General features: G+C 44.3%; 1 protein-coding gene across 1 annotated transcript in view; it reads right to left on the reverse strand.

Annotated features, from left to right (window-relative positions):
* Positions 1-5,339: 5,339 nt before the first annotated feature.
* Positions 5,340-15,930, reverse strand: part of LOC138949439 (choline transporter-like protein 4) — a 50,309-nt gene continuing 39,718 nt past the window's right edge. The window contains exons 21-23 of the mRNA XM_070321265.1: positions 14,369-14,463; positions 13,388-13,472; positions 5,340-8,420 (exon numbers count right to left, since the gene is read on the reverse strand). Of these exons, the coding sequence (XP_070177366.1) occupies positions 8,275-8,420; positions 13,388-13,472; positions 14,369-14,463 (326 nt within the window). The 3' untranslated portion in view covers positions 5,340-8,274. The remainder of the gene's footprint in view (positions 8,421-13,387; positions 13,473-14,368; positions 14,464-15,930) is intronic.

The raw sequence follows: 15,930 nt of genomic DNA on the forward strand, positions 1-15,930 counted from the left end.
TTTTTCGAAATCAATTTAAAAACACTTTCATCTTATTCCTTGTCGGTTCCTGATTCCAAAAACATATAGATATGATATGTTTGGATTAAAAACACGCTCAGAAAGTTAAAACGAAGAGAGGTACAGAAAAGCGTGCTATCCTTCTCAGCGCAACGAATACCCCGCTCTTCTTGTCAATTCCACGGGCACTGCCTTTGCCACGGGCGGTGGAGTGACGATGCTACGAGTATACGGTCTTGCTGTGTTGCGTTGCGTTCAGTTTCATTCTGTGAGTTCGACAGCTACTTGACTAAATATTGTATTTTCGCCTTACGCGACTTGTTTGTTTGTATCGCCGTAACATCTGCTAGAGGATGTTTTTTATTTATTTATTTTCCTGATTTATTTCACTACATTACACTTACTCAAATTGATACTGTTTTCATTTATTTTGTCTACTGAATCCTTTGTAGATTCATACCTTCTTTCGTTTATTGGGTATGGACTCTGTTTTCCCTGGGACGTCCTATACATCTTATTTGTGGGTTCTGTCCCAAGGAGATTGGGGGAAAGTAGATTTACTTGGCTATTTATTTCTGTTCTTTCCAAAATAACGCGGGCTATATTTTCAACTAGGTTATACTGATCTGTTGCTCCTCACTATCCTTGGCGGATGATGACTTTATTCAATTATTCTGCAGAAAAACAGAAATGCTGGAGAAAAACCGTTCTTTTCTGCAGCATTTCTGCATAATGTCATCTTTCGCGAGAGCAACGTTTTTTTTCTGCAGTAAAACAGTTTTACTGCAGTGAAATTGAAATCAAGAATGCTGCAGTAAAACGGAGATGTTGTTTTACTAGAGAAAAACTGTTTACACTTTTTCTTCAGCATTTTGGCATTATTCAGTTATTCTGCAGAAAAACAGAAATGCTGGAGAAAAACTGTCTTTTCTACAGCATTTCTGCATAATGTCATCTTTCGCCGAAGCAACGGGTTTTTCTGGAGCAAAACATTTTACTGCAGTAAAATTGAAATCAAGAATGCTGCAGTGAAACGGTGCTGTTGTTTTACTGCAGAAAACCTGTTTACACTTTTTCTGCAGCATTTTGTACTGGCTCTTGGCGGATTATGACATTATTCAGTTATTCTGGAGAAAAACCGAAATGCTGGAGAAAAAACTGTCTTTTCTGCAGCATTTCTGCATGTCATCTTTCGCGAGAGCAACGGTTTTTTTTCAATATTTTTCTGAAGGTTGTCATTTTTAATTGGGCTTAACAATATTACTAGATTACTAGTACTGTATTTTTCGTTCCGGTGACGCGTCATCAGCTTAGCTGTTGACCGTGCATGTACTGAGCCCCATGACATCCGGTTGTCGAATACAGCTCAATTGGTGTTGCATGTCTTTTTTCCTGAGTGTGAAATTTGTTTTTATTTCCAGATATATTTTCGTTTTAGTTCTCGGTTCTCTAATATGAATGGGGGGAAAGAAAGGACGCGGTCCCATCATCCTCCCCTCCTCCCATACAGTCTTCCGGAAATAAGAGGGAGAGGGGGTCTGAGAAGCAGACTGGATTCAACCAACCCCCTCCGCCACACTCACAGTCATCCAGAATAAAGAGAGGAGGAGGTCTAAGAAGAGGGCAGGGTCTCACCAGCTTTAGCCCACACCCCCCCCCCCCCCATCCGCCCTGAATTAGAGGCGAGGGGGTCTGAGAAGCACACTGGATTCAACCAACCGCCCTCCCCCACACACATTCATGCAGAATAGAGAGAGGAGGGGTCTAAGAAGAGGGCTGGGTCTCATCAGCGTTAACACCCCCCCCCCCCCCCCCACCGAATTAGAGGCGAAGGGGTCTAAGAAGAAGGCAGGGTCTCATCAGCGTTAACACCCCCCCCCCCCCCCCCGAATTAGAGACGAAGGGATCTAAGAAGAGGGCTGGGTCTCATCAGCGTTAACACCCCCCCCCCCCCCCCGAATTAGAGACGAAGGGGTCTAAGGAGAAGGCAGGGTCTCATCAGCGTTAACACCCCCCCCTCCCCCCGAATTAGAGGCGAAGGGGTCTAAGACGCAGACGGGGTCCACCAATCTCCTGATCAAGTTATCCCTAATAAGATTGGGAAAAAAGCTAAGAGTAAGAGGTATTGGAGAAGGTGGGGGGGTCGTTGATTATTCTTAGTCGGGCTGGACACATGGATCACCGAAGCGATTGTCCCCCAGCTATCAGATGTCCCGCCAGGGATCGCCAAGGGGAGAGAGAGAGATCGTGACCCAGCCATCGTCGGGCGGGACTCGGATGACCCGCCGTAGATCACCGAGGAGAAAGGGGCGATCGTGACCCAGCCATCGTCGGGCGGGGCTCGGATGACCCGCCATAGATCACCGAGGAGAAGCGTGCGATCGTGACCCAGTTATCTTCGGACGGGACTTGGATGTCCCACCATAGATCACCGAGGTGGAGAGGGCAATCGTGACCAGTTATCATCGGACGGGACTTGGATGTCCCGCCATAGATCACTGAGGAGGAGAGGGCAATCGTCACCCAGTTATCATCGGACGGGACTTGGATGTCTCGCCAAGGGGAGAGAGCGATCTATCCCCCACCTATCGTCTGGCAGGACTCGGATGTCTCGCCATGGATCACCGAGGGGAGAGAGCGATTTATCCCCCACCTATCGTCTGACAGGCCTCTGAAGTCCTGCCATGGATCACCGAGGGGAGAGATTGATTGATCCTCCACATATCGTCTGGCAGGACTCTGAAGTCTTGCCATGGATCACTGAGGGGAGAGAGCGATTTATTTCCCCACCTGTCGTCTGGCAGGACTCGGAAGTCTCGCCATTAAACACTCAGAGGAGGTATACGTGGACAAGGCCCTCAACCCCCTCTCCACGACGGGTATAGGAGTACAAACCAGGGCAGGATAGGGGGTGACCACTACCAGTCTACTGGATGATGGCTATGGACCGCCTGCACCACGTGCTGCAAAAGCATTTTCCCGTGGGCTGGCTATGCGGGGACCCCCAAGAAGAGGGAGTTTTTCCCCACGGTCACCCCCATGTTGACAAACAAGGGGCTGGGCGAATCAAGCCGCTGCCACCTGGACCTCCCAGGAGACATTCTTCAACACCCGAGGGACGAGTCATGGAACCGACGCTCTTCAACACCCGTGGGACGGGTTGAGGAACCGACACCTCCGCACCACCAGTTATGGAACCGACGCCTGCCCAGTAGACAAGGAGAGTGGGGCGGAGCGTTCCCCTTGAACCATGGAGATTGCACTCATGTGGGAAGCCTGCCTCTCTCCAGCGCTAGAGGAAGAACTGATCCATGATGGGACCTCCACCCCAACCATGGAGGTTCAGTCCCAGGGGATAAAGGCCAGGGGTGCGTTGCATAGAGCGGACGTTCTGTTCGCGAAGACACAAAAAGTTTTCATGTTGTAGGCAACGCTATGTTCGCGGCGAACTGTTCGCGGCGAACTCATTTCTACCCTCTCTACCCACTTTCAAGTAAATGGACCCATCTCTTCGCTGACGGCCGAGTCCATGCATGCATATTAGGGGCGATCATGCTTTGTCGCTTTGTACTTGGAACAGCCCTCCCTACCTGCACTGACCAAAGTAGACGAGTCCAATCGCTTACAGCTCAGTCCATGAATACATTTTAGGGGTGACGCTATGCCATCGGGCCTCAGGATATCTGTGTGTGTGTGTGTGTGTGTGTGTGTGTGTGTGTGTGTGTGTGTGTGTGTGTGTGTGTGTGTGTGTGTGTGTGTGTGTGTGAAGTGTGTGTTTGAGTTTCGTACCCCACGTGGAGAAGCAAGGCCTTTCCTTTTTACATTTAGTCAAGTTTTGACTAAATGTTTTAACATAGAGGGGGAAATCGAGACGAGGGTCGTGGTGTATGTGTCTGTGTGTCTGTGTGTGTGTGTAGAGCGATTCAGACTAAACTACTGGGCCGATCTTTATGAAATTTGACATGAGAGTTCCTGGGTATGATATCCCCGGACGTTTTTTTCATTTGTTTGATAAATACCTTTGATGACGACATATCCGGCTTTTTGTAAAAGTTGAGGCGGCACTGTCACACCCTCATTTTTCAATTAAATTGATTGAAATTTTGGCAAAGCAGTCTTCGACGAAGGCCGGGATTTGGTATTGCATTTCAGCTTGGTGGCTTAACAACTAATGAGTGAGTTTGGTCATTAAAAATCGGAAACGCCACAACAAAACTATGCGTTGCCTAGAAAACGTTCGCAAACGTTCTGTGGCGCTCTGCCTATGCAACGCACCCCATGCGTTCTGTATCAGCGGATGCAGTCGCCCTCATAGGGACTGTCTGACTCGACACACACCAACAGCCTCATGTGAGGCAAAAGTTAAGGTTGGGAAGGTTTTAAATCTTACGGAGGGAGACCCCCTTAATAACAGGGGGGGGGGGGGGGGAGTGATGTCTCTAGCCAGAGAACAGTGAAACAAGAGGCCGGTCAGGCCCCCTTAGGAGACCTGTATCGGAGGATTCTTGGGCGTTAGCTCGTTTTAAGCAAATTGGAGAGGAAAGGGAACACACAGGTGCCTGCCAGACAGGGGTATGTACCTTAACCTTTATTTTGGGGATAAGGAATGTGCCACAAAATGACAACTCCCAGGGAATGATAAGAGGGGTCCACAATAGAAATCATTAGGGCAACCGTTGAACAATCTCCCAAACGAAATCTGCATGCACAACTGAATACACGACGTAAAGCATTTTGAAACACGAAACGTTTGCTCTAGAGCATCACACAATCATTGCAACATAGTCAAAGTACGAATGCATCCCAAACTGTGACAAATGCCCCCCCCCCCACCCCACACATACACAAAACAAACAAACAAACAAACAAAGCAACCAGTAAGTAATGAGCGTAGAGTGAAACACTCACCGTCAAGATCTTGGGAACACAACGACACAAACAACAGCAACGACGATAACGGCGACGACGACGATGATGATGTTTCTCTCCAACGCCGATGCGACAAAGACAGAGCTTCGGACGACGAGGTTGCCACATGGCTACACCATCGCAGACTGACGACGACGACGGCGTTCCGCTACCACATCAACTACTAGCACTTCGGTGCCAGGCACCGTCATCGCTGTCACAGCGCGAATGAGAGAGAGAGATCACTGTTAGAAATTCCTCCAATGCTGTGTTCAGGTACCAGACTTGCGCGTAGTCACCTTCACGCACGTACGCGAGCACACACATACACACACACACACACACACACACACACACACACACACGAAAACACACACACACACACACACACACACACACACGCACACACTCAGAATTGGAAGCCTTGCAGATCGTTTTGAATCCCATTTTAATTAAGGCGAAAGTATCGATAGTTTCCTCAAAGTTGTATATCCCTGACTTCGAATGGACTGAATGCAAAGTTGTATGTTAGAGGAGAACCAATCAAACTCACACTGACAAATAGCAGCAAATTAATGTTAATTGGAAATTAAATACAAATACACAAATATTCTCTCCTACCCCATTTCAAAGCATACTTAGTTTGACGACGTCTCTGCCAAACACTCGGCAAGAAAACAGAAGCAAATTATTTTTTTATGCAGGCCCCAACAGTTATCTAAGTGTATCGAATGCTGAATGGGTAAACGGGACAAATGCATGCATAAAGTTAAAGGTGGTCGTCTACATTTTTGCTTTTTTCAATAATCTTATGGTTAGATTTCGCTAAAAAGTTATGTCAGATGATGAATGAACCATGGGGAAAAAAGTTATAGAAAAAAAATATATGTAAAAAAAGATTTTATTTTTGGGTAGCGTGACTCACGCTTCCAATATTTTGTTTTCTGTTTGCTGAGAACATGTGCTTTGCCTAAAAATACTGACCAATCAAATTCATGTCACTATGCTTATAGCCACGCCCAAACAAGTGCAGCAACAGTTTGACACTGGAGCGCTGTCCACGCTTTTTTTTTAAACGCACGAAATGCACGGGATTTGAGAGGAGTTTTGCGCTTGGCATTTTCCAAATAAGGATATCCTACTATGAGTACTACGCTGGAATACAACAATGAATTTTCAAACGGCTACACTGGCTTCGTCTTTCCTGATTGAAAGGGGGTGTATTGTTGATAATTGTAGATAATAGACTCTGCATTTTAATGGTCAAATGGCGATTTCGGTATAAAAATGTAGACAAGGACCTTTAAAGTTCATCAAACAACAAATTGAGATTTACATTAACTATAGACATTTTCACTATGAACAGTTACATGGAAATGAAACATTGTGATTAATGGTATTTTCAAAATCTCTTTAAAGACGCAACAACCAACAAAGACATGAACCATCTGAAATACTAAACAATATGAAAACCATGGCTTTGGGAGAAACACAGGCTACTTTGTCCTTTGTTTGTTTGCTTAAACCATTCGTAATCACCGTAAAGGAATGCGTAGCGCTCGCAAGCATTCGTAAGGATTTTATTCGTGCACATTTTGCCAACATCTTGCGAATGATTGCGATTTCATCACGAATTTCTCAGGAATGTTTTGACCATTTCTTCCCAATTCATAAGAATCTTGCGAGTGACTGCAATTGCTTGCGAATGTTTTAAAAACAGTAAGAATATCTTGCAAACGTCTTGCAACTAAACGGCGATTTTGATGCGTATGTATTCTCAATGATCGGTACACATTCGCAAGCACTCGCAACCATTCGTAAGGATTGGTAAGGCTTCCAATTTTCTATATTATTCATGTCCATGTGTCTATTTTTTTGCCGAATACAACATGTTCATATTCGCAAGGATATTCAGCACAATCTAAAGACAGGCATAACGAATGGTTGCGAATGGCTTGCTAGCGCCACGAATACATTGCGATGATTACAAATGTCTTGCGAGTACTAACGAGTACGTTGCGAAAAAAATAGCAATATGACTTCCTTGCGAATATTAGGAGCAAGTTGCTATGTTCAAAACAAGAGACGAATTGTAAGGAATAGTTAAGAACATTTACGAAAGTCTTGCGACCATGTCCCGATCATTGTGAATTATTGGAAAATGCTATTCGCAAGGGCAATTCGGCACAGTGTAAGAGTAGCTTTAAAAAGAACAACATTGTTGGTGTTCCAAAATATAGTGAGTGCGAGTTATACAATGGCAACGCCTTGTCAAAAAATTATGGTATTTCATTTTGAATGTACACTGAGTACAACAGTCATGAGGTAGATGTACAATTGCATAGGACAGCAAACCTAAATTTTCTTTTCTGCCATTTTATCCGCGAAAAGTTTACATATTTGTTTCACATACATCAATACACATAAAATCATAATGTACATGCTTTTCCAGAGGCAAAATAGCACATTTAAAAGTCAGGTGCTTCAAGCACACACGCGTTTGAAGAAGTCGTTAATTTAAAATTATTTTTTAATATTTTCAATGGTAACAACAGACCACCAATCGTAAGACGTAAGAGATCTCAGAAGAATTAACTATATACAGTACAGTACTCATGTAAAAAAGAAAAAAAAGAAAAAAAAAGGTCGTTTCAAACATTGATATATATGTAGATTCAGTTAAAAATGATATCACAGACACGCTCAATGTACACCTTTCTTGAAGAAACAATGTACACACACATGAGTTATTAATAATGTCAAATGCTGCACAGACCACCGGAGAGCGTTCGAGCTTTGGCGTGTGTATGTGATGAAGATGAATAAAAGTATAATTACATCTAATATCGAAAACTCATTTGTCAATTTGCAGCAAAACTGCTAGCCTAACTGAGACACTGTGCGTTCCTTACCTTCATTCAAACACTTCGGCTACATGTTTGTCAAGCTAGAAACGCCACGCGTTTTTGAATGTGCGTCTGTGCATCTGTGTGTGTGTGTGTGTGTGTGTGTGTGTATGCGTGCGCGCGCGCGTGCGTACGCGCGTGTGTGTGTCTGTATGTGTTCTTGCTTCTGTGCTGAAGTTTTGGGGGCTTTCTTGTTAAATTGAAACAGGGCTATATTTGTTACGCATAAATAATAACGTTGCTTGAATCATGAACTAACATCCATCCCATTGTGTGTTGCAAAATTGTGCTCAGTACATAAACTTATCACGTGAACTCAAACTTATTTTACGTATGGACGGATCGTTCTGGGTGCAAAATGTTCCGGGTGCAAAATGTAGATTACACCGGTCGTGACTGTATTGTTCTTCTCCGGTACTTAATTCTCATCTTCTACTTCTCGTCTTTTACTTCTCGTCTTCTACTTGTCGTCTTTCTTCTTCTTCTTTTTCTTCTCTACTTTCTCAGGCTTTTCTTCTTTGTTCTTCTTGCCCAGGATGGACATGAGGCCTTTGGACATGTAGTACGGCTTCTCCGCACTCCCGTCGTTCATTTCCAGGTCCTCCACTGTAACAGAGAACAGCGTAACTCAGAGTGTGATATTTTAGTATATCACCCGCTGCAACAGAGAATTGCGTAACTCAGAGTGTGATCAATATGTTATTGTTAGTATATTATCCACTGCAACAGAGAACAGCGCAACTCAGAGTGTGATTTGTTAGTACATGTATATCATTCGCCGCAACAGTGTACAGCGTTACGCAGAGCGTGATATTTTAGTATATCATCCACTGTAACAGAAAACAACGTAACTCAGAGTGTAATAGTTAGGTATATCATCCGCTGCAACAGAGAACAGCGTTACTGAGAGTGTGATAGTTTAGCATGTCATCCGCTGCAACAGAGAACAGCGTAACTCAGAGTGTGATATGTTACACTATCATCCGCTGCAACAGAGAACAGCGTAACTCAGAGTGTGATATGTTACAATATCATCCGCTGCAACAGGGAAAACGGTGTTACCCAGTGTGTGATATTTTAGTGTATCATGTGTTAACCTTTGCCGGATGCCGCTTTTGACTACACACTCCCGACGATGCGGGTTTGTCTGAACCCATACATTTGAAAGAGGGTTTTTACCGTTTATTCCTCTAACGACGATGCGGGTTTGTCTGAACCCATACATTTGAAAGAGGGTTTTTACCGTTTATTTATCTAACGACGGGGTGGGTTCAGGGAAACCCACAGCGTTACTTCAGTGGTTGCATCGAGTTTCTCCCTTCACCGACATCTTGCAGGGGAGGGAGAGGGGGAGGGAGAGGGGGAGGGAGAGGGGGAGGGAGAGACTGAGAGAGACTGAGAGACTAAGAAAGAGAGAGAGAGAGAGAGAGAGAGAGAGACTAAGAAAGAGAGAGAGAGAGACTAAGAAAGAGAGAGAGAGACTAAGAAAGAGAGAGAGAGACTAAGAAAGAGAGAGAGAGAGACTAAGAAAGAGAGTGAGAGACTAAGAAAAAGAGAGAGAGAAACTAAGAAAGAGAGAGAGGGAGACTAAGAAAGAGAGACTAAGAAAGAGAGAGAGACTAAGAAAGAGAGAGAGAGAGACTAAGAAAGACTTAAGAGAGAGAGACTAAGAAAGAGAGAGAGAGACTAAGAAAGAGAGAGAGACTAAGAAAGAGAGAGAGAGAGACTAAGAAAGAGAGAGAGAGAGAGATACTAAGAAAGAGAGAGAGAGACAGAAAGATAGAGAGAGAGACAAATAGAGAGAGAGACAGATAAAGAGAGAGAGAGACTAAGAAAGAGAGAGAGAGAGACTAAGAAAGAGAGAGAGACTAAGAAAGAGAGAGAGAGACTAAGAAAGAGAGAGAGAGAGAGACTAAGAAAGAGAGAGAGAGAGACTAAGAAAAAGAGAGAGGGAGACTAAGAAAGAGAGAGAGACTAAGAAAGAGAGAGAGAGAGACAAAGAGAGAGAGAGAGAGACTAAGAAAGAGAGAGAGAGAGACTAAGAAAGAAAGAGAGAGAGAGACTAAGAAAGAGAGAGAGAGACTAAGAGAGAGAGAGACAGAGAGAGAGAGACTAAGAAAGAGAGAGAGAGAGACTAAAAAAGAGAGAGAGAGACTAAGAAAGAGAGAGAGAGAGACTAAGAGAGAGAAAGAGAGACAAAGAAAGAGAGAGAGACTAAGAGAGAGAGAGAGAGACTAAGAAAGAGAGAGAGAGACTTAGAGAGAGAGAGAGACTAAGAAAGAGAGAGAGAGACTAAGACAGAGAGAGAGAGAGACTAAGAAAGAGAGAGAGAGAGACTAAGAAAGAGAGAGAGAGAGACTAAGAAAGAGAGAGAGACTAAGAAAGAGAGAGAGAGAGACTAAGAAAGAGAGAGAGAGAGACTAAGAAAGAGAGAGAGAGTCTAAGAAAGAGAGAGAGAGAGAGAGACTAAGAAAGAGAGAGAGAGACTAAGAAAGAGAGAGAGAGAGACTAAGAAAGAGCTAGAGAGAGAGAGAGACTAAGAAAGAGAGAGAGAGACGAAGAAAGAGAGAGAGAGACTAAGAAAGAGAGAGAGAGAGACTAAAAAAGAGAGAGAGAGACTAAGAAAGAGAGAGAGAGAGACTAAGAAAGAGAGAGAGAAAGAGAGACTAAGAAAGAGAGAGAGACTAAGAGAGAGAGAGAGAGACTAAGAAAGAGAGAGAGAGAGACTAAGAGAGAGAGAGAGAGACTAAGAAAGAGAGAGAGAGAGACTAAGAAAGAGAGAGAGAGACTAAGAAAGAGAGAGAGAGGCTAAGAAAGAGAGAGAGCGAGAGACTAAGAAAGAGAGAGAGAGAGTGAGAGAGAGACTAAGAAAGAGAGAGAGAGACTAAGAAAGAGAGAGAGAGAGACTAAGAAAGAGAGACAGAGAGAGAGACTAAGAGAGAGAGACAGAGACTAAGAGAGAGAGACAGAGAGAGAGACAGAGAGAGACAGACAGAGAGAGACAGACAGAGAGAGAGAGAGACTAAGAGACAGAGACAGACAGTCAGATAGACAGACAGTCAGATAGACGGATAGACAGACAGACAGACAGACAGACAGAGCAACTGACAACAGACATACAGACAGAGAGATACGGACAGACAGACAGAGAGACAGACAGTCTCTTGGAGACAAACAGGCAGACAGACACTGTTCCGCCGCTTTGGTAATTATGGGTGTAGCAGAACCCGCGCCGTCGGCAGAGGGATAGTTACAATCACTACTACTCTTTAAAAGTATGGGTATGTGTGAACCCGCGCCATCGGTAGTGTTTATGTAAATTATCATAATCAATTAATTCTGATGTTTTGTCATGTACACACTAAAAATTTGCAGACAGAGAGCAAATTAGGTGTGTGAGAGATACTTAAAATTTCAAAACGATACCTTTAATGGTTCCAGAGTTACAATGATTTTAGTGTGTCTCTGGGTACAGGTGAACCCAGGAAGCACGGCAAAGGTTAAACAACAATCATGCATTCATTGTGTGATATATAATAGGTAACATCCCCGCTGATGGCTCGCACGTATTTCTTCATGTCGAAGCAGAACATAAGAATATGAAAGTCATTCATATTTTATCTCACTGTCAAGACGTGTGTTTAATGTCAAACGAGCTAACTTCAGAAATGTAAACTTAAATATTCCATAATCGAAACACAGTGGTATTCTGCAGTAAAGTAGTCAAACACGAAAACATGGGTAAAAATAATCCTTCACGTTTTCTAACAATCTGAACGGATTATTTCATGAGAAAAATTCCAAAGGTCAATTTTAAAGGTGGTCGTCTACATTTTTGCTTTTTTTTCAATAATCTTATGGTTAGATTTCGATACAAAATTATGTCAAATGATGAATGAACCATGGGGAAAAAAGTTATAGAAAAAAAATATATGTAATTTTTTTTTTATATTTTTGGGTAGCGTGACTCACGCTTCCAATATTTTGTTTTCTGTTTGCCGAGAACATGTGCTTTGCCTAAAAATACTGACCAATCAAATTCATGTCACTATGCTTATAGCCACGCCTAAACAAGTGCAGCAACAGTTTGACACTGGAGCGCTATTTTTTTTAAATTTTTTATAAACGCACGAAATGCACGGGATTTGAGAGGAGTTTTGCGCTTGGCATTTTCCAAATAAGGATATCCTACTATGAGTACTACGCTGGAATACTACAATGAATTTTCAAACGGCTACACTGGCTTCGTCTTTCCTGATCGAAAGGGGGTGTATTGTTGATAATTGTAGATAATAGACTTTGCATTTAATGGCCAAATGGCGATTTCGGTATACAAATGTAGACAAGGACCTTTAAGTAATGAGTCCGTAAAACAAAAAGGATTTAAACAATCTCCAGTAGGCTACACATGTATACATTTTGTGTTTTACTCTGAAACCACCAGGACAAATTATTTACCTACTACAATTTACAATTGGAAGGATGCTCCTACCGTATGTAAAACCCTGAACCGATCTTTGAATGTTTACATGATGGTTTACACAGAAAGGAAGATACATGTATCTTAAAGCCTGTCCTTAAAGCTCCTGGATTGGGAGAAGTCGTCTTCGCGAAGACTACGCAAAGTATTTTTACCGAAAACTTAGTACTAAAGCTCAGTATGGCCAGCTTCGCGAAGTATACTTCGCCCAATTCAGGACAGGCTTTACTGGGCGACGTCGACTGCGCAAAGTATACTTCGCCCAATTCAGGACAGGCTTTACTGGGCGACGTCGACTGCGCAAAGTATACTTCGCCCAATTCAGGACAGGCTTTACTGGGCGACGTCGACTGCGCAAAGTATACTTCGCCCAATTCAGGACAGGCTTTACTGGGCGACGTCGACTGCGCAAAGTATACTTCGCCCAATTCAGGACAGGCTTTACTGGGCGACGTCGACTGCGCAAAGTATACTTCGCCCAATTCAGGACAGGCTTTACTGGGCGACATCGACTAGCAAAGTATACTTCGCCCAATTCAGGACAGGCTTTACTGGGCGACGTCGACTGCGCAAAGTATACTTCGCCCAATTCAGGACAGGCTTTACTGGGCGACGTCGACTGCGCAAAGTATACTTCGCCCAATTCAGGACAGGCTTTACTGGGCGACATCGACTAGCAAAGTATACTTCGCCCAATTCAGGACAGGCTTTACTGGGCGACATCGACCACGAAAAATATACTTCGCCCAATTCAGGACAGGCTTTACTGGGCGACGTCGACAACGCAAAGTATACTTCGCCCAATTCAGGACAGGCTTTACTGGGCGACGTCGACTGCGCAAAATATACTTCGCCCAATTCAGGACAGGCTTTACTGGGCGACGTCGACTACGCAAAATATACTTCGCCCAATTCAGGACAGGCTTTACTGGGCGACGTCGACTGCGCAAAGTATACTTCGCGAGTGACCGTCCGAAACTTTAGCACTGAGTTTTTGGTAATACGACTTAGCGAAGTCTTCGTGAAGTCGACTTCGGGCTCAACTAAGGACGGGCTTAACAGGGTTTTACAGAGGAAACGTTGCAATACTCACGGAAACAGAGGAAGAGAGTGTCCACGGCCATGGAATAGACGCTGAAGAACACACACGTCAAGAGGTAGGTTCCCAGTGTCAGAATCTGAAACAGTCATGGTGTGAGTTTGTTTGTTTGTTTGTTTGTTTGTTTAACGCCCAGCCGACCACGAAGGGCCATATCAGGGCGGTGCTGCTTTGACATATTATAACGTGCGCCACACACAAGACAGAAGTCGCAGCACAGAAGTCGCAGCACAGGCTTCATGTCTCACCCAGACACATTATTCTGACACCGGACCAACCAGTCCTAGCACTAACCCCATAATGCCAGACGCCAGGCGGAGCAGCCACTAGATTGCCAATTTTAAAGTCTTAGGTATGACCCGGCCGGGGTTCGAACTCACGACCTCCCGATCACGGGGCGGACGCCTTACAACTAGGCCAACCGTGCTGGTCATGGTGTGAGTGAGTACTGAGGTATACAGAAAGACAGACAGACAGACAGACAGACAGGCAGGGAGGCAGGCAGACAGACAGACAGACAGAGTGTCCACCGCCATGGAATAGACGCTGAAGAACACACACGTAAACAGGTAGGTTCCGAGTGTTATAATCTGAAACAGTCATGGTGTGAGTGAGTACTGAGGTACAGACAGACAGACAGACTGACACCGCCGTTGAATAGACACTGAAGAACACACAGCTACGTCAACATAGGTTCCATGTCCAGTTCTGAAAAAGGTCATGATATGAATGGGTATTGAGGTACAGGCAGACAGACAGCCAGACAAGCGAAGTACAGACGGGTAGAGACAGTGAGACAGAACACTTTGTTTTAAAGAGAGAGAGAGAGATAACACTTTTTTAAAAGAGAGAGAGACAGAGAGAGAAACAGAGAGAGAGACAGAGACAGAGTGAGAGAGAGACAGAGAGAGAAACCGAGTGAGAGAGAGCAATACACAGGTGTGTGTGTGTGTGTGTATAGCATGTGCTACTCACTATGACGGGCGTGAGGTAATAGTTGAGATCAGGCACACTGACGTAGTCGTTGAACCACGTGATCTGCCCCTTGAACCAGAAGAAGGAGGCTACGACTGGAAACGAAAAGGAAAATAAATTAGTGTCATTCTTAATTAATTACATGTACCAGCAAAGGCATTAACCCGTTTCTCTTCACACGGCCTGTTAAAATCTGTCCAAAGGCATTAACCCGTTTCTCTTCACACGGCCTGTTAAAATCTGTCCAAAGGCTGGCAAGATGGGACTCAGAACTGCAATGGAATCGTATCTTACAGAGTGCTCCCCCCCCCCCACACACAAAAAAGGCAACCCACAAACATTTCAATAACTTCTACAACTGTGGACCGAATAATTCCATATGTGGCGTATAGTAACTTCAGCTGATGTATGACAAGTTCAACAAGTGGTGCGTTTGTAGGTAAAATGGTGTAAAATGTATGTTTGAAATTGAGCGGTTGCCAAACCAACCCGATCTAGTATACCATAACCAACCTTAGACAATCAGTGACTTTAATACAGAAATTACAGGAAGGATCAGGGGCCAGTTTCATAAGATAGCAGTGAACCGACTGACAGTCGATTGACTGCCCAGTCGATGGACTGTGGTTGATCGCCGGGTCACCAAAAAGCGCGTTTCATGAGCGAATCACCGTCACCCGCGGACAACCGCAGTCGACCGACTGTTCAGTAATCCGAATGGCCAAGTCGAGGGCTAAATTTAGCAACATTACCACTTCCGTTTGCTCATTCGCACGTGGAAATGGCCGATTTCGAAGAAAAAACAAGTCTCGGCCCGCTCAAAATAACAATGACCGAGACTTTCAGTAATTCCTTCGCGTCAGTGACGTCGAACCCTCTTACGCCATAATGTGACGTCTTCAAGACATAACCCTGACTTGTCTCCTGGGGCCAGTTTCATAAGATAGCAGTGAACCGACTGACAGTCGATCGACTGCCCAGTCGATGGACTGTGGTTGATCGCCGGGTCACCGAAAAGCGCGTTTCATGAGCGAATCACCGTCACCCGCGGACAACCGCAGTCGACCGACTGTACAGTAATCCGAATGGCCAAGTCGAGGGCTAAATTTAGCAACATTACCACTTCCGTTTGCTCATTCGCACGTGGAAATGACCGATTTCGAAGAAAAAACAAGTCTTGGCCCGCTCAAAATAACAATGACCGAGACTTTCAGTAATTCCTTCGCGTGACGTCGAACCCTCTTACCCATAATGTGACGTCTTCAAGACATAACCCTGACTTGTCTCCTGGATTACTGCGTCATGATAGATACATTTCGAAGAACAATCACAAGGTTTGGCTCACAATCCAAACAAGTGTGAACATTCTGCCATTGACTGTGCGGATATTTATATTTATTCCCCCCTCTGCTTCTTTACCTCTGTAAACTTGTAGAGCTAGTTATTTTTCGATAATGACCCAGCAACCAAACAAATAACGAGCCAGCAACAGCCTGAATCCTCGATAGTGCAATGGGTTGAGAAGCTGTTCTGTTTCGGTACTACTTTTGCGACTGAAAAGT

This window comes from Littorina saxatilis, linkage group LG15 (genome assembly GCF_037325665.1).
Source record: "Littorina saxatilis isolate snail1 linkage group LG15, US_GU_Lsax_2.0, whole genome shotgun sequence".
Lineage (NCBI taxonomy): Eukaryota > Metazoa > Mollusca > Gastropoda > Littorinimorpha > Littorinidae > Littorina > Littorina saxatilis.